General features: G+C 39.2%; 2 protein-coding genes and 3 long non-coding RNA genes across 11 annotated transcripts; all 5 read left to right on the top strand.

Annotated features, from left to right (window-relative positions):
* Positions 1-249: 249 nt before the first annotated feature.
* Positions 250-5890, top strand: LOC131126450 (uncharacterized). Of its 7 annotated transcripts, none has more exons than XM_078795695.1 (10): positions 250-580; positions 1487-2062; positions 2660-2692; positions 2759-3511; positions 3584-3648; positions 3728-3903; positions 3979-4166; positions 5255-5316; positions 5398-5546; positions 5636-5890. In XM_078795695.1, the coding sequence occupies exons 1-10, from the start codon at positions 278-280 to the stop codon at positions 5722-5724; spliced, it is 2394 nt and encodes a 797-aa protein (XP_078651821.1). In that variant the 5' UTR covers positions 250-277; the 3' UTR covers positions 5725-5890. The 7 variants fall into 7 exon arrangements, with proteins under 7 accessions (XP_078651821.1, XP_078651816.1, XP_078651817.1 ...); XM_078795690.1 differs by having other exon boundaries at positions 1487-2626; XM_078795691.1 differs by lacking the exon at positions 2660-2692 and having other exon boundaries at positions 1487-2626.
* Positions 5891-7477: 1587 nt separating this feature from the next.
* LOC144898126 (uncharacterized) lies at positions 7478-9493 on the top strand. Its single transcript, XR_013627030.1, has 3 exons — positions 7478-7613; positions 8842-8887; positions 9321-9493. It is a non-coding gene; the product is annotated as an uncharacterized LOC144898126 (long non-coding RNA).
* Positions 9494-9574: 81 nt separating this feature from the next.
* Positions 9575-10153, top strand: LOC144898125 (uncharacterized). Its single transcript, XR_013627029.1, has 3 exons — positions 9575-9640; positions 9719-9885; positions 10029-10153. It is a non-coding gene; the product is annotated as an uncharacterized LOC144898125 (long non-coding RNA).
* Positions 10154-17465: 7312 nt separating this feature from the next.
* On the top strand, positions 17466-20665 carry LOC131125777 (uncharacterized). The gene is made up of 8 exons (XM_078789108.1): positions 17466-17609; positions 17711-17946; positions 18015-18079; positions 18163-18338; positions 18418-18605; positions 19746-19807; positions 19898-20046; positions 20133-20665. Exons 1-8 carry the CDS (start codon positions 17537-17539, stop codon positions 20219-20221), a joined length of 1038 nt encoding a protein of 345 aa, XP_078645234.1. The 5' UTR covers positions 17466-17536; the 3' UTR covers positions 20222-20665.
* A 3357-nt stretch (positions 20666-24022) lies between these two features.
* LOC131124904 (uncharacterized) lies at positions 24023-25083 on the top strand. The gene is made up of 3 exons (XR_013629665.1): positions 24023-24144; positions 24740-24799; positions 24920-25083. It is a non-coding gene; the product is annotated as an uncharacterized LOC131124904 (long non-coding RNA).
* The last annotated feature ends 2 nt before the right edge of the window (positions 25084-25085 follow it).

Raw genomic sequence — 25085 nt, 5'->3', positions numbered from 1 at the left:
TACAACTCATGAACCAACAAGCATCCAGGTTCCCTCAACCCATGGGCCAACAACCACCCAAATTCCAACAACTCATGGACCAATAAGCACTCACATGCCCACAATCCATGAAGAAGTAACCACCCAAACACCTACAACCCATGGACCAACCACCACCCATGGGTCAACAACCACCCACGTTCCTATAACGCACGGACCAGTAACCACCCAGGTATCAACAACTCATGGACCAGCAAGCATCCAGATTTCCTCAACTGATGGACCAACAATCACCCACATGCCCACAAGTCATGCACCAGTAACCACCCAGGTATCTGCAACTCATGAACCAACAACCATCCAGGTTCCCTCAACCCATGGGCCAACCATAGCCCATGGGCCAACAACCACCCAAATTCCCACAACTCTTGGACCAATAACCACCCACATGCCCACAATCCATGAAGAAGTAACTACTCAGGCATCTACAACCCATCGACCAACCACCACGCAGGTTCACACAACGCATGGACAAAGAAGTACCCCAGTACCTACAACTCATGGACCATCAGACAGCCAGGTTCCTACAACTCATGGACCAACGACCACCCATGGGCCAACAACCACACAAATTTCCACAACCCATAGGCCTACAACCACCCACGTGCCCACAACTCAGGGACCAGTAACCACTCAGGTATCTGCAACTCATGGACCAACAAGCATCCACGTTCCCTCAACTCAAGGACCAATGACCACTCATGGCCCAACAATCACCCACATGCCCACAACTCATGCACAAGTAACCACCCAGGTATCTACAGCTCATGAACCAACAAACATCCAGGTTCCCTCAATAACCACCCAATTAGAAGAAGTAACCACTCAGGCATCTACAACCCATGGACCAACCTCCATGCAGGTTCACACAACGCATGGACAAAGAAGTACCCCAGTACCTACAACTCATGGACCATCAAACAGCCAGGTTCCCACAACTCACGGACCAACAAGCAGCCAAGTTCCCTCAGCTCATGGACCAACGACCACCCATGAGCCAACAACCACCCAAATTCCCACAACCCATCGGCCAACAACCACCCACATGCCCACAACTCGTGGAGCAGTAACAACCCAGGGATCGACAATCCATGGGCCTACAACCACCCACGTGTCCACAACTCAGGGACCAGTAACCACTCAGGTATCTACAACTCATGGACCAACAAGCATCCACGTTCCCTCAACTCATGGAGCAGTAACCACCCAAGTATCTACAACTCATGAACCAGCAAGCATCCAGGTTGCCTCAACCCATGGGCCAACTACTGCCCATGGGCCAACACCCACACACACGCCCACAACTCATGGACCAATAACCACCCACATGCCCACAATCCATGAAGAAGTAACCACTCAGACATCTACAACCCATGGACCAACTGCCATGCAGGTTCACACAACACATGGACAAAGAAGTACCCCAGGTCCTACAACTCATGGACCATCAGACAGCCAGGTTCCCACAACTCATGGACCAACGACCACCCATGGGCCAAGAACCACCCAAATTCTTACAACTCACGGACCAGTAACCACCCAGGTATCTACAACTCATGGACCAGCAAGCATCCAGGTTCCATCAACTCATGGACCAATAACCACCCACATGCCCATAACACATAAAGCAGTAACGACCCAGGCATCTGTATCTCATGGACCAACCACTACTCAAATTCCCACAACTCATGGACCAACAACCACCCACATGCCTACAACTCATGGACCAACAACCACCCACATGCCCACAACTCATGGACCAGTAACCACCCATGTATCTACAACTCATGAACCAACAAACATCCAGGTTGCCTCAACCCATGGGCCAACTACTGCCCATGGGCCAACACGGACACACATGCCCACAACTCATGGACCAATAAGCACTCACATGCCCACAATCCATGAAGAAGTAACCACTCAGGCATCTACAACCCATGGACCAACCACCATGCAGGTTCACACAACACATGGACAAAGAAGTACCCCAGTACCTACAACTCATGGACCATCAGACAGCCAGGTTCCCACAACTCATGGACCAACGACCACCCATGGGCCAAGAACCACCCAAATTCTTACAACTCACGGACCAGTAACCACCCAGGTATCTACAACTCATGGACCAGCAAGCATCCAGGTTCCATCAACTCATGGACCAATAACCACCCACATGCCCATAACACATAAAGCAGTAACGACCCAGGCATCTGTATCCCATGGACCAACCACTACCCAAATTCCCACAACTCACGGACCAACAACCACCCACATGCCTACAACTCATGGACCAACAACCACCCACATGCCCACAACTCATGGACCAGTAACCACCCAGGTATCTACAACTCATGAACCAACAAACATCCAGGTTGCCTCAACCCATGGGCCAACTACTGCCCATGGGCCAATACCCACACACATGCCCACAACTCATGGACCAATAACCACCCACATGCCCACAATCCATGAAGAAGTAACCACTCAGGCATCTACAACCCATGGACCAACCGCCATGCAGGTTCACACAACGCATGGACAAAGAAGTACCCCAGTACCTACAACTCATGGACCATCAGACAGCCAGGTTCCTACAACTCATGGACCATTAGACAGCCAGGTTCCTACAACTCATGGACCATCAGACAGCCAGGTTCCTACAACTCATGGACCATTAGACAGCCAGGTTCCTACAACTCATGGACCAGCAGACAGCCAGGTTCCTACAACTCATGGACCATCAGACAGCCAGGTTCCCACAACTCATGGACCAACGACCACCCATGGGCCAAGAACCACTCAAATTCTTCCAACTCACGGACCAGTAACCATCCAGGTATCTACAACTGCTCCACCAACTCATGGACCAATAACCACCCACATGCCCATAACACATAAAGCAGTAACGACCCAGGCATCTGTATCCCATGGACCAACCACTACCCAAATTCCCACAACTCATGGACCAACAACCACCCACATGCCCACAACTCATGGACCAGTAACCACCCAGGTATCTACAACTCATGAACCAACAAACATCCAGGTTGCCTCAACCCATGGGCCAACCACCGCCCACATGCCCATAACACAGAAAGCAGTAACGACCCAGGCATCTGTATCCCATGGACCAACCACTACCAAAATTCCCACAACTCATGGATCAACAACCACCCACATGCCTACAACTCATGGACCGACAAGCACCCAGGTATCTACAACTCATGAACCAACAAGCATCCTGGTTGCCTCAGCCAATGGGCCAACCACTGCCCATGGGCCAACACCCACCCATGGGCCAACCACCGCCCATGGGCCAACAACCGCCCACATGCCCATAACTCATGGGCCAACAACGTCTCCACCACCAGTTGTCATTCTTTCTGCGACTTTGGAGGAACCTTTTGTAGAAGAATTCAATGATGTCAATAGTGAACAGTACAAAGCTCTTGAAACACAAGTGGTAACGGCGGTAAGTCCATATTCCTATTTTATCACTTTTTCTGCTTTCTAATGTTTTAAAACATTTTTGTCTGTATTACAGTGCGACATCATCTATAGAGCAAGATTTGGTTTAATCTTCATCCGCACCTATGTCATCCAAATCATGTACAGTTTTCGCAAGATGGTGTAAATATTGTACGTTATTGTTGTAAAATATCATTTATGCAATTTATGTGCAACACAGCCGCGTAGTGGTCATCACGCGAATGGACAACACGCGAGTGGATGTGGGACTGCAGTTTGTGGACACGGCGTCAACCCCGCAGGATGACCTCGTCGTTTCCACCTTGCAGGAAACACTCAGTCAACCCAACAACACATTCAACATCAGCATCGTTCAAAACAGCGTTAAAGTCTTACGTAAGTTAATCGTCATTTATATGTTCTGATTAACCCGCAATTTTTTTAACCAGGTTCTTCTGAATGTTTTGACAGAATCTCCACATAAAGCTAATTCAACAACGCCAAAGCCTGCTTCTACTACCAAAAAGGCGGAATCAACGCCATTGCAGCTAACAATACGGACATTGAGGTTTACGTCAGTGGGCGAGACATTCATCAGTGACTTGCTCAACCAGTCGTCTGCTCCGTTTATTGCTCGAGCGACGATGATCAAGACTACGGTAAGAAAAACGCCATGTTAGATTCTCAGCATTCACCTTCATAATAACAAAGTTTATGCCCACAGAATAACATTGGCTGGTGTGTTTGCCCCCTATCTTGATATGTTTTTTTGTCACACTTAAATGTTTCAGATCATCAAACTAATGTTAATATTAGTCAACAACACAACTGGACACAAAACGTTGTTGTTAAATTAAACGTTTTATGATTAAGGGAGAAAAAAAAATCCAAACCCTGAATAAGAATAATTACCCGAGCTGTAGAAAGTCATGGCATTGGAAGTTAAAGACCCCATGATCCATATTAGTGCAGGTTTCTGCTCAGTATTTGAATAGGAAATATGCATATTCAGGTATTTTTACTCAAAAAAATGTAAAAAAGAAAATAAAATTCAATGGACAAATAATTTTTTTTTATATCATTTATATTTTTTTTATTTTTCAACAGGACTGGCAACTCCACGCACACAGTCAGAACTCATGTCACATTCACAGACACTCAGAAATCACACAACTAATACTACAGTACACAAACTGTAACTGCCTGGTTGCTGATCTGAGATAGAAAGGTTGCTAGTGCTTTGACTTTTATTTTTGATCACTTTCAGTTAATTTATTTATTTTTTTTTACTCTTTCATCTTTCATTTGATCTGTGCAGTGTTAGTACATTAAAAAATAAATTAAGGTATATTTAGATATAAGATCCCACTAGATAAAGACAGAGCCTAGGAAAAGACCTTGTACGTAACCTGAGGACCACCTGTAATTAGGCACACTGTAGTTTGTATTATGTTTGATTTCCAGCAGTTTCACAACAATTAAAAAATTACACAAGATAATAATTTATTCTCAGTATGCCCGCTAATCATAATAAACATGTTTTGCCATACAACAAGATTCACAGCATTCCCAATCGATGCAATAGCAGCATGTTAGTTAGTATGTTTGATTAAAATAACACATTTTGGGGTAAAAAAAAAAAAAAAAAAATCATACCCAACAGTGTGAATGTTTTTTTCTTGCCAGTCAGTAAATTAAGATATAATATAAAAAGAAATAATAAATGTATAATGCTATTTCTCCACAGCTTGAACCTTTCTACAGCAGCGCATTTTCCTCATTCAACTCCTTGAGAGTTACGTCATTCAGGTATTTTATTGTTTTTTTTTTATTGCATGTTATATCATGTGTTCATGGTACAGTGTTTTTTTTATTTTTATTTTTTGTCAGTAATGGCTCAATCATCAACAACATGAACTTGAGGTTTATATCGGGGTCGGTGCCTAACAACACCGCTATTGGACAAGTATTGATCGACGCTGCGCCGAACATCACGGCATTTAACGTGGACGTCACATCCATTTTTGTGAACGGAATGCGTAAGATCATTTGTTGTGTTATTTTCATTTTTTTTTTTTAATTAAGAACAGACACAATCATAATGTTTTTTTTCCCTCGATGTTTGTAGAGGTTTCCAGCGGTGCGAGCCACAAGACGAGCATCATCACTGCATCCTGCCTAGCACTGTTGTCATGGTTACTGTCCAGCCAGCACTAGCATCAGCACCAATGTATATGTTAATATATAGATCTATAGCTAATATATATTTTCATTGCATTTAATGTGTTACAATTGAACAAAGTTCCCAAACTGACGCTCAGGGGCCAAGATGTGTACGCTTTTTCTTTTGGGTTGCTAATAAAATAAAGTCATTTATTTGCAAGACGGGTGTTTTTCCTCCTTTTGAAATATAGCATTATATCTCATGTACCTTGATAAACGTTTTTAACTATGTTAAAAAGCCATAGCATTTCAGTATGTGGAATCAAACTATGGAATGGATTGAGTAAGGAAATCAAACAATGCACAACAATGAGCCAATTCAAGAAACAATACAAGCAGTTGATGTTTGCTAAATACAAGGATGAAGAGTCTTGAACCAGTCATGATGTGCTATATATATCACTATATTGACACTTACTATGGTACACATTATGTCATTGGATGCTCATATCACCTTTCCAAATCTTTCCAAAGTATTTCATTTAAACTCAACATACAACCTGGCATCATGGCCTGAGCCAACCTTTTGATGGTTTTATCAATTTCGTTTTTTGACATGGTCTTTTGTTTACAAAGTGCTCCTGAAAAAAGGGACACAAGCACATAATAATAATTATAATTATAATTATAATTATAATTATAATTATAATTATTATTATTATTATTATTATTATTATTATTATATTATTATTAGATTATTATAAGATTATTAGATTATTATAATTATTAGAACTATTATGATTATTATAATTATTATATTAATGCTAATTATTATATTAATTATATATTATTGTTATATTTGCATATTTTACATAATAATAATTTAATAATTATTATTTTAATTTTATTGTAATTATTATAATATATCAATGCGAGTCAAAAAGTTTGCCCACCCCTGTTCTAAAATCATCCCATGAAAAAAAAAAACAACAAATGTATTAATGTATAAAAAGTACAAATCAAGCTTTTATCAAAAATAAGTCAATAAATTATAGCATTTTTATGTAAATATTATAATTGAATCAGTACCCTCAGGGCATAAAATAAATAAAATGTAAGATTTTCTTTTAGGTTTTTCCTTCATAAACTAAAATAGAACAAGTTGTTTGATTTTAATATGCAAATTAGTTAGAAAATAACTTTAATTCCTGATTGCTATGTCGCTTTTTTGTTACGCCTTTGAGGAGAATCACCCATGTGCTTATCCCTACCAAATAAATAAACAAAAAGCACCTGACACCTCAGAAAGAGAAAGCAGTGTCCTGTCCAGACAGTTTACAGTGGGGGGGGAAAGGGGGGGTGGGCAGCTGACCTCGACTGTGGATATAATCAGGGGGGTGGAAGAAATACCAATACAAATCCCATTGAAAACCTTCTGTAGAGAATACAGAGTCTGAGAACTCAACATGAACCTGTCCATCATCATATGTTACATCTGGGAGAAGGTCAGATGCTGATCTTCTTTGTTTCTTTTTTCATTTAAAACATTTTTACAATTGAATCATATTTTTATTTCATTTGTGTTACTTATAATATTAAAAAAATATATAGTATAGAAAATTGTCATTATTATCATTATTTTTCAATGTCTTGCATATTCAAAACCATCCATCACAGTGTGTGTTTTTTTTTGTTTGATTGACAGGTTGTTTTACATTTTTATTGGCAGACAAAAGAAGGGAGGGTGCCGTGACACATTGCCAAGGCACTGTCACCGCTGACGGAGACACATATTGTTAGCAGATTAAGAGTCCACATTTCTAAAAGATGTCTCACACCACCGACTTTATAAAAAGGCTCCGTTTTTTTGCAGAACTTGCCATAAAAGGTGCGAGTGTCGGTGTGAAAAGGAATAAAAAGTAAAGCAGAAATAAAGAGTTTAGGTAAGTATTTCATTTGATTGTTTAAAGTCAGATCTTTTTTTTTTTTTTTGAGTTGATGTCGGTGAATGATTTTAATGTTTTACTGTGCTGTAGGATATTACTTGGGTAATATTTGCAATCCAATAATATTATTTAATTCAAGAAAAGGCAGAAAGTCAAAGGTAAAAGCTTTTTGTGTCGATCACACTTGAAAATTCTGAAGAATCGCAACCACAGGTAGTTTGCATCTTATTTTTTGTAAGGAAAATGCCAATTAGTTCATTATTTGTAATGTTACAATAAAAGAACAAAGAGTATATTAATCATAATTTCAATAATTAATATTAATTATTAATTTAAAAAATAATTGAAACATAATTAATAATTAATTAATAATTCTAATAAAATTTTCATTTTTTTTAGATCAAAGCTCAGAGATTTAAAAACAGTTAATTCTATGAGTAATACTGCCATACTGTAATCACTGTATTCCAAGTGAGCCTATCCCAGCTGACTTTGGGCAAGAAGCAGGGTACAAACTGGACTGGTTGCCAGCCAATCACAGGGCACATATAGAAAAACAACCATTTATACTCACATTCATACCTATGGATAATTTAGAGTCGCTACTTAACCTGATCCCTATTTATATTTTCTGGAATATATGACCGGAGTTCTTTACGTAATTTTACAAACTAAACTAAACAAACTAAACTTTCTCTGGGTATTCCGGTTTCCGGTTCCTCCCACATTCCAGGTTAATCGGCGACTCCAAATTGTCCATAGGTATGAATGTGAGTGTGAATGGTTGTTTGTCTATATGTGCGCTGTGATTGGCTGGCCACCAGTCCAGGGTGTACCCCACCTCTCACCCGAAGACAGCTGGGATAGGCTCCAGCATACCACCGCAACACTTGTGAAGATAAGCGGCATAAAAAATGGATGGACGGGGAACTAAAATTTAATTAAGCAAGTGTATGCAAATGAGCAAGAATAAAGTTGCAAGATTACAATGAAGTTAGTCTGAATGTGTGAATGTGAAATTTTGCAAATTTTGCCATTTTTTCAAATTTTTTTCCAGAGCAAACCTTGTAAAAAGTTACAGTATTATGTGTGTTTTTCTACATATTTTTCCCATACGTTTTCGAGCTTTTTGACAAAAATATAAAAAATGTTTTGCAGGATTCTGTGTATAATTTTCTGCCAAATTTTTGTGATTTTTTTTCATGTTTATTAAATGATTTTACAGGTGCAACAGGACATTATGGATATTGGCAATATTTTAGTGCTGCTAGGTGAGTGCAATTCTGATCAAGAAATATCAATAATTCAATAATTGTAGTGTATTTATATATATTTGGGATGTTCTGATCAGGACTTTATGCTGCCGATATCGATCCCGCTAATCCACGAGTGAAATCGGCTGATATCGATACCAATACGGATCACATACACATGTACAAGTGGCTATATTAGGGGTGACCAAGGTTTTATCTTGTGGTTGCATTTAACATGAAACATTTCATATTTTTCATATTTTCAAGCCAAAAAATCCAATATGCTTGTTGTATCAGAACATTAACAGAATGCTGGCATCCACAACTCACATTTTATTATTTGACAATGCATTTTCAGTGATATTGGCCGATACCGATATGTGGTAGATTGATCGGAGCACCTCTAATATATACAGTTTATATAGATAGATCAAATTTCTTCCGAATACAGTGGCGATGGCAGTTTCTACGCCTTCTGGAGCACAAATTTGTAGCATCAGTGATGGGCTGACAGCGGCATCGACAGCGGTCGTGTCGCTTGTGGCGACTTTTGACGAACCTTTCATTGCGGAGTTGGAGGATAACAGCAGTGCTGAATATGAAAAACTTGAAACACAAGTGCAAGCCATGGTGAGTACACGTTGAGGTAAATTCATGTTATGTTCTGATATTTCATTCATGAATCTTATATTTACTACTTTCACAGTGCGACTATATCTTCATCCAAGCATTTCGAGCTAATTTCATCAAAACCACAGTTGTTGGATTTAGGTAAAACTTTAATGATATGTAAACGCGCTAATTTTATAGTAGGCATTCTCATAAATCTTTTAATTTTTTCAATTTAAGTCAACAAATGGCAAACACAGCAGTAGAAATGGTGTTGGAGTTCAGCAATACATCATCCTACCCAATGCCAGAAGAGGACCTGGTGGTCGAAATGTTCATTCAGGTGGCAAATAACTCCTGCAACCCCTTCAAACTCGCTGTGGATCCACAATCAATTGCAGTAATTCGTAAGTAAACTAAACATCATTCTAATCCGTAGCTTTGCATAGGTGTTCCCCAGGGATTGCTTCCAGTGCAAGTTTTTTGTCCTGGCTGTATACTATTACGTAAAAAAAACCCTCATTGTTATTCTTCTATTTTGTATCAAAAGGTTCAACCACAACACAAGAGCCAACGACTCTAACTTACAAGCCGACGACAATTCCGATAATGTCAACGACAAAGATCGACACAACAATAAGGACAACCACCGATGGACCAGTAGCCACTAATGGGCCTACAACTGAAGTGACATCAGTTCCCTCACCGGTTGTGTCTGTTGAAGCCGTTTTGGAGAAACCTTTTGTGCCAGAATTGAATGATCCCAACAGTGAACAATACCAAACTCTTCAAACACAAGTGGTATCAATGGTAAGTATATTTATAGTCTGAGATTTTCCACTGCTTTTTGTGAATTGACTCAAAACTGCAATTCTTCTTGCAGTGTGACTTCATCTTCTTTGAAGCATTTGGAAGTATTTTCATCAGAACGATTGTTATTGGATTTAGGTAATACTTTAAATACAGGTCTGTCACAGTTTACATGACCGACAATTGAAATGAACTGTTGACTTTTTAAAATTCAAGGCCACAAATGGGAAACACTCAAGTAGAAGTGGAACTGCTGTTCAACGATTCGGTATCAACAGATCAAATCCCAGAAGCGGATGCGGTGGTAGACACGTTGGTACAGGCTGTGACTAGTCCCAACAACACTTTCAACCTAACTATTGATCCAGACTCGATAGCAGTCATTCGTAAGTGGACATTTCTGTGGATTTTTGCAGTGGCTGTCCAGTCTTACAAGGTTTACTAACTAATTGTTTTGTTTTCCATTATCATTAAACAGCTGAACAGCCAAGAACAACCACCCAGAGACCAACAACCACCATTGGATCAGTCGCCACTAATGGGCCTACAACTGCAGTGACATCAGTTCCCTCACCGGTTGTGTCTCTTGAAGCCGTTTTGGAGAAACCTTTTGTGCCAGAATTGAATGATCCCAACAGTGAACAATACCAAACTCTTCAAACACAAGTGGTATCAATGGTAAGTATATTTCTAGTCTGAGATTTCTCCACTGCTTTTTGTGAATTGACTCAAACCTGCAATTCTTCTTGCAGTGTGACTTCATCTTCTTTGAAGCATTTGGAAGTATTTTCATCAGAACGATTGTTATTGGATTTAGGTAATACTTTAAATACAGGTCTGTCGGAGTTTACATGATCTACAATTGAAATCAACTGTTGACTTTTTACCATTCAAGGCCACAAATGGGAAACACTCAAGTAGAAGTGGAACTGCTGTTCAACGATTCGGTATCGACAGATCAAATCCCAGAAGCGGATGTCGTGGTAGACACATTGGTACAGGCTGTGACTAGTCCCAACAACACTTTCAACCTAACTATTGATCCAGAATCGATAGCAGTCATTCGTAAGTGGACATTTCTGTGGATTTTTCCAATGGCTGTCCAGTCTTACAGGGTTTACTAACTAATTGTTTTGTTTTCGATTGTTAAACAGCTGAACAGCCAAGAACAACCACCCAGAGACCAACAACCACCGATGGACCAGTAGCCACTACTGGGCCTACAACTGCAGTGACATCAGTTCCCTCACCGGTTGTGTCTGTTGAAGCCGTTTTGGAGAAACCTTTTGTGCCAGAATTGAATGATCCCAACAGTGAACAATACCAAACTCTTCAGACACAAGTGGTATCAATGGTGAGTGCACTTCTAATCTGTTAGATTTCGGCACTGTTTTTTATTAAATCAGTAAAAACTGTAATTCTTCTTGCAGTGTGACTTCATCTTCTTTGAAGCATTTGGAAGTATTTTCATCAGAACGATTGTTATTGGATTTAGGTAATACTTTAAATACAGGTCTGTCACAGTTTACATGACCGACAATTGAAATGAACTGTGGTCTGTTTACCGTTCAAGGCCACAAATGGGAAACACTCAAGTAGAAGTGGAACTGCTGTTCAACGATTCGGTATCGACAGAACAAATCCCAGAAGCGGATGCAGTGGTAGACACGTTGGTACAGGCTGTGACTAGTCCCAACAACACTTTCAACCTAACTATTGATCCAGACTCGATAGCAGTCATTCGTAAGTGGACATTTCTGTGGATTTTTGCATTGGCTCTCCAGTCTTACAAGGTTTACTAACTAATTGTTTTGTTTTCCATTATCATTAAACAGCTGAACAGCCCAGAACAACCACCCAGAGACCAACAACCACCATTGGATCAGTCGCCACTAATGGGCCTACAACTGCAGTGACATCAGTTCCCTCACCAGTTGTGTCTGTTGAAGCCGTTTTGGAGAAACCTTTTGTGCCAGAATTGAATGATCCCAACAGTGAACAATACCAAACTCTTCAAACACAAGTGGTATCAATGGTAAGTATATTTCTAGTCTGAGATTTCTCCACTGCTTTTTGTGAAAAAACTGCAATTCTTCTTGCAGTGTGACTTCATCTTCTTTGAAGCATTTGGAAGTATTTTCATCAGAACGATTGTTATTGGATTTAGGTAATACTTTAAATACAGGTCTATCACAGTTTACATGACCTATAATTGAAATGAACTGTGGTCTGTTTACCGTTCAAGGCCACAAATGGGAAACACTCAAGTAGAAGTGGAACTGCTCTTCAACGATTCGGTATCGACAGATCAAATCCCAGGAGCTGATGTGGTGGTAGACACGTTGGTACAGGCTGTGACTAGTCCCAACAACACTTTCAACCTAACTATTGATCCAGACTCAATAGCAGTCATTAGTAAGTCAACACATCTACTGTCATTTTTTGTTTCTGTTAATGCTAAAGACAACCCTCCCTAATATATCCTGTTATTGTTTTTCACATCAAACAGCCAAAAAGCCAACAACAACCACAGACGGCCCAATGACAATCCACAAGCCCACAACTCAAGCACTAAAAACCACCCAGATTCAAACAACCACCCAACTACCAACAACTCATAGAATCATTAGCCAGGGTCCAATAAGCCATGGACCATCAACCTCCCAGGTTCCCACATCTACTGAACTAAATACTACCCAGGTTCACACAACCCATGGACCTACAAACACCCACATTCCAAGAACCAATGGACCAACATCCACAAAGGTTGCCATAACGGATGGACCAACTAGTACCCAAGTATTCGAAACTCATGGACCAACAAACACTAATGGACCAACAACTTCAGTCACCTCAGTCCTTTCACCAGTTGTGTTTGTCCAAGCAACTGTGGAGGAACCTTTTGTGGAAGAATTGAATGATCCCAGCAGTGAACAATACCAAACTCTTCAAACACAAGTGGTATCAATGGTGAGCATTCTTTTAGATTCTTGCGATGATTTTTGCTAAATTGCTCATAACTGTAATTCTTCTTCCAGTGTGACTTTATCTTCTTGGAAGCATTTGGAAGTATTTTCATCAGAACTGTCGTTAAAGAATTTAGGTAATGCTGTAAATATAGGCACTGTCAAACCGTACCCCCTGGAATTGACATTTACTTGATTTTTTACCATTCAAGGCCACAAATGGGAAACACTCAAGTAGAAGTGGAACTGCAGTTCAACGATTCGGTATCGACAGATCAAATCCCAGGAGCTGATGTGGTGGTAGACACGTTGGTAAAGGCTGTGACTAGTCCCAACACTTTCAACCTAACTATTGATCCAGACTCAATAGCAGTCATTAGTAAGTCAACACATCTACTGTCAATTTTTGTTTCTGTCAATGCTAAAGACAACCCTCCCTAATATATCCTGGTATTGTTTTTCACATCAAACAGCCAAAAAGCCAACAACAACCACCCACGGCCCAATGACAACCCACAGGCCCACAACTCAAGGACTAAAAACCACCCAGATTCAAACCACCCAACTACCAACAACTCATAGAATCATTAGCCAGGGTCCAATAAGCCATGGACCATCAACCTCCCAGGTTCCCACATCTACTGAACTAAATACTACCCAGGTTCACACAACCCATGGACCTACAAACACCCACATTCCAAGAACCAATGGACCAACATCCACAAAGGTTGCCATAACCAATGGACCAACATCCACAAAGGTTGCCATAACCAATGGACCAACATCCACAAAGGTTGCCATAACCGATGGACCAACTAGTACCCAGGTATTCGAAACTCATGGACCAACAAAAACTAATGGACAAAAGACCACTAATGGACCAACAACTTCAGTCGCCTCAGTCCTTTCACCAGTTGTGTTTGTCCAAGCAACTGTGGAGGAACCTTTTGTGGAAGAATTTAATGATCCCAGCAGTGAACAATACCAAACTCTTCAAACACAAGTGGTATCAATGGTGAGCATTCTTTTAGATTCTTGCGATGCTTTTTGCTAAATTGCTCATAACTGTAATTCTTCTTCCAGTGTGACTTTATCTTCTTGGAAGCATTTGGAAGTATTTTCATCAGAACGGTCGTTAAAGAATTTAGGTAATGCTGTAAATATAGGCACTGTCAAACCGTACCCCCTGGAATTGACATTTACTTGATTTTTTTATCATTCAAGGCCACAAATGGGAAACACCCAAGTAGAAGTGGAACTACAGTTCAACGATTCGGTATCGACAGATCAAATCCCAGGAGCTGATGTGGTGGTAGACACGTTGGTAAAGGCTGTGACTAGTCCCAACACTTTCAACCTAACTATTGATCCAGACTCAATAGCAGTCATTAGTAAGTCAACACATCTACTGTCAATTTTTGTTTCTGTTAATGCTAAAGACAACCCTCCCTAATATATCCTGGTATTGTTTTTCACATCACAGCCAAAAAGCCAACAACAACCACAGACGGTCCAATGACAACCCACAGGCCCACAACTCAAGGACTAAAAACCACCCAGATTCAAACAACCCCCCCACTACTAACAACTCATAGAATCATTAGCCAGGGTCCAATAAGCCATGGACCATCAACCTCCCAGGTTCCCACATCTACTGAACTAAATACTACCCAGGTTCACACAACCCATGGACCTACAAACACCCACATTCCAAGAACCAATGGACCAACAACCACAAAGGTTGCCATAACCGATGGACCAACATCCACAAAGGTTGCCATAACGGATGGACCAACTAGTACCCAGGTATTCGAAACTCATGGACCAACAAACACTGATGGACAAAAGACCACTAATGGACCAACAACTTCAGTCACCTCAGTCCTTTCACCAGTTGTGTTTGTCCAAGCAACTGTGGAGGAACCTTTTGTGGAAGAACTGAATGATCCCAGCAGTGAACAATACCAAACTCTTCAAACACAAGTGGTATCAATGGTGAGCATTCTTTTAGATTCTTGCGATGCTTTTTGCTAAATTGCTCATAACTGTAATTCTTCTTCCAGTGTGACTTTATCTTCTTGGAAGCATTTGGAAGTATTTTCATCAGAACTGTCGTTAAAGAATTTAGGTAATGCTGTAAATATAGGCACTGTCAAACCGTACCCCCTGGAATTGACATTTATTTGATTTTTTACCATTCAAGGCCACAAATGGGAAACACTCAAGTAGAAGTGGAACTGCAGTTCAACGATTCGGTATCGACAGATCAAATCCCAGGAGCTGATGTGGTGGTAGACACGTTGGTAAAGGCTGTGACTAGTCCCAACACTTTCAACCTAACTATTGATCCAGACTCAATAGCAGTCATTAGTAAGTCAACACATCTGCCACTACTGTCAATTTTTGTTTCTGTTAATGCTAAAGACAACCCTCCCTAATATATCCTGGTATTGTTTTTCACATCAAACAGCCAAAAAGCCAACAACAACCACAGACGGCCCAATGACAACCCACAGGCCCACAACTCAAGGACTAAAAACCACCCAGATTCAAACAACCACCCAACTACCAACAACTCATAGAATCATTAGCCAGGGTCCAATAAGCCATGGACCATCAACCTCCAAGGTTCCCACATCTACTGAACTAAATACTACCCAGGTTCACACAACCCATGGACCTACAAACACCCACATTCCAAGAACCAATGGACCAACATCCACAAAGGTTGCCATAACCAATGGACCAACATCCACAAAGGTTGCCATAACCAATGGACCAACATCCACAAAGGTTGCCATAACGGATGGACCAACTAGTACCCAAGTATTCGAAACTCATGGACCAACAAACACTAATGGACCAACAACTTCAGTCGCCTCAGTCCTTTCACCAGTTGTGTTTGTCCAAGCAACTGTGGAGGAACCTTTTGTGGAAGAATTTAATGATCCCAGCAGTGAACAATACCAAACTCTTCAAACACAAGTGGTATCAATGGTGAGCATTCTTTTAGATTCTTGCGATGATTTTTGCTAAATTGCTCATAACTGTAATTCTTCTTCCAGTGTGACTTTATCTTCTTGGAAGCATTTGGAAGTATTTTCATCAGAACTGTCGTTAAAGAATTTAGGTAATGCTGTAAATATAGGCACTGTCAAACCGTACCCCCTGGAATTGACATTTACTTGATTTTTTTATCATTCAAGGCCGCAAATGGGAAACACCCAAGTAGAAGTGGAACTACAGTTCAACGATTCGGTATCGACAGATCAAATCCCAGGAGCTGATGTGGTGGTAGACACGTTGGTACAGGCTGTGACTAGTCCCAACACTTTCAACCTAACTATTGATCCAGACTCAATAGCAGTCATTAGTAAGTCAACACATCTACTGTCATTTTTTGTTTCTGTTAATGCTAAAGACAACCCTCCCTAATATATCCTGGTATTGTTTTTCACATCACAGCCAAAAAGCCAACAACAACCACCCACGGCCCAATGACAACCCACAGGCCCACAACTCAAGGACTAAAAACCACCCAGATTCAAACCACCCAACTACCAACAACTCATAGAATCATTAGCCAGGGTCCAATAAGCCATGGACCATCAACCTCCCAGGTTCCCACATCTACTGAACTAAATACTACCCAGGTTCACACAACCCATGGACCTACAAACACCCACATTCCAAGAACCAATGGACCAACAACCACAAAGGTTGCCATAACCAATGGACCAACATCCACAAAGGTTGCCATAACCGATGGACCAACTAGTACCCAGGTATTCGAAACTCATGGACCAACAAACACTAATGGACAAAAGACCACTAATGGACCAACAACTTCAGTCACCTCAGTCCTTTCACCAGTTGTGTTTGTCCAAGCAACTGTGGAGGAACCTTTTGTGGAGGAATTGAATGATCCCAGCAGTGAACAATACCAAACTCTTCAAACACAAGTGGTATCAATGGTGAGTACATTTCTAATCTGTGAAATTTTCACTTTTTGTGAAATTACTAAAAACTATAATTCTTCTTCCAGTGTGACTTCATCTTCTTGGAATCATTTGGAAGTATTTTCATCAGAACCATTGTTAAAGCATTCAGGTAATGCTTTAAGTATAGCAAAATATTGGGACTGCCAGAGTTTACATCCCCTGGAATTGAAATGAACATTATATATTTTTTTTAACATTCAAGGCCACAAATGGGAAACACTCAAGTAGAAGTGGAATTACAATTCAACAATTCAGTTTCGAGTGTTGTTGTGGTAGACACAATGGTAAAGGCTGTGACTAGTCCCAACAACACATTCGCCCTCACCATTGATCCAGACTCAATAGCAGTCATTTGTAAGTTGACACTTCTGGCACCATTGTAACGTTTTGTTAGTGTTAATGCTGAAGACTACACTGCCTAATTTCTTATTTTATTGTTTTTCCACATCAAACAGCCAAAAAACCAACAACCACCCATGGCCCAATGACCACCCGCAGGCCCACAACTGCTCAGGTGCACTCAACTGATGGACCAACATCAACCAGCCAGGTATCTCCAACTCATGGACCAACAACGTCTCCACCACCAGTTGTCATTCTTTCTGCGACTTTGGAGGAACCTTTTGTAGAAGAATTCAATGATGTCAATAGTGAACAGTACAAAGCTCTTGAAACACAAGTCGTCACGACTGTAAGTCCACTTTCATACTGTATTTTATAAATTTTTATACTTATTAACTTTTTTAATCTGTATTACAGTGTGACATCATCTATAGAGCAAGATTTGGTTTCATCTTCATCCGCACTTATGTCATCCAAATCATGTACAGTTTTCACAAAATGATGTAAATATTATACGTTATTGTTGGAAAAGATCATAAAAAACTGCGATTTATGTGCAACGCAGCCGAGCAGTGGTCATCACGCGAATGGACAACACGCGAGTGGATGTGGGACTGGAGTTTGTGGACACGGCGTCAACCCCGCAGGATGACCTCATTGTTTCCACCTTGCAGGAAACACTCGGTCAACCCAACAACACGTTCAATATCAGCATCGCTCAAAACAGCGTTCAAGTCTTACGTAAGTTAATCGTTTAATTTATATATCCTGATTAACCCGCAATTTTTTTTAAACCAGGTTCTTCTGAATGTTTTGACAGAATCTCCACATAAAGCTAATTCAACAACGCCAAAGCCTGCTTCTACTACCAAAAAGGCGGCGTTAACGCCATTGCAGCTAACAATACGGACATTGAGGTTTACGTCAGTGGGCGAGACATTCATCAGTGACTTGCTCAACCAGTCTTCCGTTGCGTTCATTGCTCGAGCGCTGATGATGAAAACTACGGTAAGAAAAAAAACACACCATGCTCAATTCTAGGCAATTCTAGTGGCATCTAGTGTGAGTGTTTGGTTCTTAGCGTTCAAAAATGGTCAGAAAAACAGCACACAATTGTTCGATTCTCAACATTCGTGGTAATAACAAAACATTAGTTCTCAGAAATCTTTAAGTCATACAAAAGAAATCATACTTTTTCATTCAGGGGTCTCAAACACGCGGCCCGCGGGCCAAAGGTGGCCCGCAGGACACCAGTTTGAGGCCCCCGCCTTGATATGGATGCTGTATGGTATCATGTACCCAGAAAAAATTATTACGTTTGATTAATGTTCATGTTAAAGGTTAAATAACTGTTAATAGTTATCCTCCCTATCCGTGTGGAAGTGGTAAGTTTTTGGATATTTACGTTTAAAGGAAATAACTTGAATAACTTTTTTTTTTACATGCCTGATTCTCAGCATTTGAGCTCATCATAAAAAAATATTAGCAATATTAGACTCACAGCATTCCAACTCATGTCACACTAGACATATTAAATATGCATTATTAGTATTTATTTATTAGTATTAGTATTAGTATTAGTATTAGTATTAGTATTAGTATTAGTATTAGTATTAGTATTAGTATTAGTCTTAGGTCTTGGGTCTAGCGCACAGACCTCACAGCTAGGAGACCAGGGTTCAATTCCACCCTCGGCCATCTCTGTGTGGAGTTTGCATGTTCTCCCCGTGCATGCGTGGGTTTTCTCCGGGTACTCCGGTTTCCTCCCACATTCCAAAAACATGCTAGGTTAATTGGTGACTCCAAATTGTCCATAGGTATGAATGTGAGTGTGAATGGTTGTTTGTCTATATGTTCCCTGTGATTGGCTGGCCACCAGTCCAGGGTGTACCCCGCAATCTCGCCCGAAGACAGCTGGGATAGGCTCCAGCAACCCACTTGCGAGGAAAAAGCGGTAGAAAATGAATGAATGAATGAGTATTAGTATTAGTAGATGCTGAGTATTTACGGTACTAATTTATGAAAATAATGCATTTTTCGGTAAAACAAAATCATACCCAACAGTGTGAATGTTTTTTTCTTGCCAGTCAGTAAATTAAGATATAATATAAAAAGAAATAATAAATGTATAATGCTATTTCTCCACAGCTTGAACCTTTCTACAGCAGCGCCTTTTCCTCATTCAACTCCTTGAGAGTTACGTCATTCAGGTATTTTATTGTTTTTTTTTTTATTACATGTTATATCATTGCGCTATGTGTTCATAGTACAGTGTTTTTTTTATTTGTATTTTTTGTCAGTAATGGCTCAATCATCAACAACATGAACTTGAGGTTTATATCGGGGTCGGTGCCCAACAACACCGCCATTGGACAAGTATTGATCGACGCTGCGCCGAACATCACGGCATTTAACGTGGACGTCACATCCATTTTTGTGAACGGAATGCGTAAGATCATTTGTTGTGTTATTTTCATTCAAAAAATTAAAAACAGACATAATCACAATGTTTTTTTTTTTTCTTGATGTCTGTAGAGGTTTCCAGTGGAGCGAGCCACAAGACGAGCATCATCACTGCATCCTGCCTAGCGCTGTTGTCATGGTTACTGTCCAGCCAGCACTAGCATCAGCACCAGAGTATTATGCTAATACATAGATCTAATATAAGCTAATATATATTTTCATTGTATTTAATGTGTTAGAATTGAACAAATTTCCCAAGCTGAGGCTCAGGGGCCAAGATGGGTACGTGTTTTTTTTTTTTTGGGTTGCTAATAAAATGAAGTCTAAGTTTTGTGATGGGTTTTGTCGTATATATTATAACAATTTAAAACATTATAAATATTTATAAATGATGATTGAAAGTGATAAATGGACGTTGAAGTACTATTGCTGTAGTACACTGCTAATGGGATACAACTTAATATTACTGTTATTTTCATTGAAGACCTGGTTGTTTTGCGAAAGACTCAACGTGGCAGAAACGAGTTGTTTCTTGACTTCAATCACGTTTCTCGCCTCAAGTGTCTGCTTTTCTATGGATCACGGCTGTAAAATAATAAAATGGAGCCAAAGACAAAAATTGCAAATGTCAGCATTTTGAAGAAATGCAAAAAAAAAAAAAAAGTGAGAAACACAATTGAATTTAATAAATAACTGACTCAAAAGTGCTTCTCTGTGTCAAAAAAATAATAAAAAAATGGCAAGCTGGGAAGACAGCTGGGATAGGCTCCAGCATCCCCCGCGACCCTGGTGAGGAAAAAGAATGAATAAATGAATAAATGAATTAATATCTTTAGTGACTTTTATTTTATTTTATTTTAATTTATATAAAATGTATTTTTGTCATTGTCATCATAATTAAAAAATGGCAAAGCATGACTCGTCATTTTTTTCTCCATCCCTTTTGTGGAAATAAAACTAACTGCTATTTCTTTCCCAATATTTAACACAGAATATGGATTCAATGGCAGTACAAAATATTTGTTCCACTTCAAATATTACGTACATATAGTTGGCCAAAATATTGCTACGACCATGATATTGGTACTTTGATATTGGCAGCTTTGTTTTGCATGAGTCGAAGCTTATGGGTGTCTTTCTTTGGAGCACATGACCACAAGATAGCAATAATCTATCTGACATAACATTAATGACTGGAGAACCTGCTTGACTTCTAATACAGTTGACAGAAACATCCATCCATCCATTTTCCTCCGCTTATCCGGGTCCGGGTCGCAGGGGCAGCAGTCTCAGTAGGAAGCCCAGACTTTCCGGTCCCCAGCCACCTTCTCCAGCTCCACCGGGAGGACACCAAGGTGTTCCCAGGCCAGCTGTGAGACACAATCCCCGGAACACTTCACCAGGGAGGCGTTCGGGAGGCATCCGGACTAGATGCCCGAGCCACCTCAACTGACTCCTCTCAATGTGAAGAAGAAGCAAGTCCACTCTGAGCCCCTTCCAGATGACTGAGCTCACCCTATCTCACCCCAAAGCTCATCAGCATAGTTGAGGGTGTGAACATAGATCGACCGGTAAATCGAGAGCTTTGCCTTCCGGCTCAGCTCTCTTTTCATCACCACGACGGTCCGGTACAGAGACCGCATTACTGCCGAGGCTGCACCGATCCGTCTATACTTCTATACAAGATACTTGAACTCCTCCACCTGGGGCAGGACCTCATTCCCAACCCAGAGACAACACACACCCTTCTCCGACTGAGAACCATGGCCTCTGATTTGGAGGCACTGAGTCTCATCCCAGAAGCTTCACAGTAAAAATGAAGGTCACAGCCCAAAGAGGCCATCAGGACCACATCATCTGCAAATAGCAGAGATGAGGCATTCGACAGAAACATCCCTGCCCATTTTGGTCACCAGAAAATAGTTCTTAAACATAGTGTTGGTATTAAAAATGTATTGTATGTCTCATATATAAATGCATATACAATCTAAAATAAAGTTGTTATTGGTTAACCTGATTTTTTGATTGTTTTGAGTGGATTTACACAATATGGGTCAAAATGACCCGCAACATAATCAATGTCATTTTTTTTCAACATAATACAAGGGTTAATGTTAAAATGTTAAATATTAATATATTAAATATTAAAATTAAAAAAAATAAAAATTATTAAAATATTATAATTAATATTAAAATATTAATTATTAAAATGCAATTGCTAATTTAAAGTTAACCCCAAAAAGGTCCACCTCCCACCACCAAAATAGTCTTTCAATAGTCTTTCAATCATGCATTCTTGAATGCATGATTAGAGACAAAAATTCTAGACAAGCGGGAAACAAAGTGCAAATTTATATGATGCAGAATAATATTATTTATTACTATTTATTCTCCACATTATTATTATTATTATTATTTATTATTACTTATCTTCTTTTGTGTCTGTTATTATATGGGAGCCAGGCAACGACATTTTGTTGGCAATTTCAATACTGTGTTTTTGTGCAATGACAATAAAGGGAGTCTATGTCTATGTCTAATAGATGCTATGATCTCACTGTAAACTAGGAAAAAAGTCATTGGTTAACAAAAAAGCTGGGGAGCTCTGCAATCTAATATCCTTATGATAGAAATGTTGCAGTTAAAATACAGACTGAAAGGTTAATTATCTCTCCATCCATCTCACCATATTATTATTATTTAAGGTAAGTTCATTAGTATTTTTTATTGTTGTTGTTTTTTTACTGTACAATAATCATGTATATGTATCCAAGTCTTATTCAAGTCTAATCCAAGTCTCAAAAAATGCTACATTCATTTAAAAAAAAAAAAAAAAACGAAAGACAAAAAAAATCCAATATACAATTAGAGCTTGTGTGATTTTGTTTTAACACTATTTTATTTACATCTTATTTTAATAATTTTATTGTTTTTGATGTTTTAAATTATTCCGATTTTACATGTATATATCTTTAGTGGCTGCACGGCGGACAAGTGGTTAGCGCGCAGACCTCACAGCTAGGGTTCAATTCCACCCTCGGCCATCTCTGTGTGGAGTTTGCATGTTCTCCCTGTGCATGCGTGGGTTTTCTCCGGGTACTCCGGTTTCCTCCCACATTCCAAAAAACATGCTAGGTTAATTAGCGACTCCAAATTGTCCATAGGTATGAATGTGAGTGTGAATGGTTGTTTGACTTCAGTAGATTTGTTGTCGAGGAAATGTTATCATCATACCCTCATATTTTCTACACCTTCTGAAGCGTCATTATTCACTATTATATAATGGTCTATGTCTCATAAAAGTGTTATTTTGTTATTATAGCATATTTAATCTTGTATTGTACTAACAACATGCGTCATTCTTATTTTTTTTCTTTCTGTTTTTAAAAAGGTTGGACTTGAGACCAAAACAACAACGTGATGTGAAAGAAAACAGACGTCACGGGGATCATATCGCTCTTTGTGTGCATTGAGGCATTACAATGGGAGTGGATGCTAAAATTAGCCACTTGAAGGCTCAATGTTATTATTATTATTATTATTATTATTATTATTGTGAGGATTGATATTTTTTGTGATAAAGCTGTATTGCCACTTGTGCTCATGACTCACTACAATTCTAATATCTTAACTGAACAATTTTATACGTCTTTGGGCGTGTCTTCCTATGTTCGCTATCCTTTATTTACCTTTGGGTTGCTAAATGTCATATATCCTTTTAACTATATTGACAAGAGTTGGAATGTGCCTTGAACAAAAGAAATAAGGGTGTAGAGGTGTGAGACTGACAGCCTGACGCCTTATGGTCTTTATCCAGGGATTTTAGCATTGTCCAGCCATATTGTTGTGCCACATTGCATCAAAATGCATCATCCTTTTTTTTTGAGTCACATCAGTACTCCTTCTGCCCGAACCGTCTGAGTTATAAGAAGAATTTCAAAGTCACGCCACCACTTAAGAAGGTGTCTCCAACTGGAGAGAGGTTAAGAACTTATTGGGGGGAAAAAAAACCAGGACAACACATTAGAAGAGCAGATACATTTCATCTTTGAAGGCCTTGATATATGTATTATTATTATTTAAGGTAAGTTCATTAGTATTTTTTTTGTTATTGTTTTTTTACTCTAATGGTGTTTGCCGTTATTATTCGAATTTTACATGTATATATCTTTAGTGACTTTTATTTTATTTTAATTTATATAAAATTTATTTATGTCTGTAATCATTATATTTCATTGTCCTTATATCTAACTATATTGTATCTGTTTGTTTAATTATTGTATGCATTAAATGCATTTAATGCATTATTTAGTCTTTTCTAAATTTTCTCAAATTTTATTTTCATTTAAATTGTTGATGTTTGCATTGTATTTGACATTAAGATTATATATATTTATATTCTTTTCATGTCTAATTAATAGTATTTTTGTTACTTTTTTGTGCCTCAAGAAATTGCAGATAACTCAGTAAAGGCTAAATCAAAGACAGAACAACAAAAGAGAAAAAAAAAACAGCCTCTACAATCACCAGTGTTGCTCTAACAAGAATAGGGCACAATTTTTTAATTTGGATTTGCAACAAAATGATTATTGCTCGTCGCTGGGCACATGTGCCACTGATTGACAAAAAAAAATCATGTTTTTGTATATTCAAGCAAGAATTCTTGTTTTATTCTACAGATTAAAACAGAAGTAAGATGATCATCAGATGGACCCTAACAATGTTCCTGATTTTAACAGGTAAACTGAACCGGTCAACTGTATAGATCTTTTTTGCTGTGTATTTAAAATATTTATTTGAAAAGTGGCTAAAATTACTTTTTTATATTCTATTCTTACAAAATGCAACACAAATCAAAGGTTTAAGGATAACCAATCCTTTGGCAACAACATCAAGTTTGAAACCTGCAACAACAATGAAAGCAGTGACACCACAAGTGAAAACAGTTACTGAAACTACAGCAGAACCCACACCATCAGAGGAAATGACAGCAGTGAAAACACCTGATGAAACAACTCCAGAATC

Source organism: Doryrhamphus excisus, linkage group LG2 (genome assembly GCF_037039965.1).
Source record: "Doryrhamphus excisus strain RoL-2023G ecotype Guam linkage group LG2, RoL_Dexc_Guam_v1.1, whole genome shotgun sequence".
Classification (NCBI taxonomy): Eukaryota; Metazoa; Chordata; class Actinopteri; order Syngnathiformes; family Syngnathidae; genus Doryrhamphus; species Doryrhamphus excisus.
The sequence above is the reverse complement of the archived record's forward strand: the minus strand, read 5'-3'. Positions and strand labels throughout refer to the sequence as shown.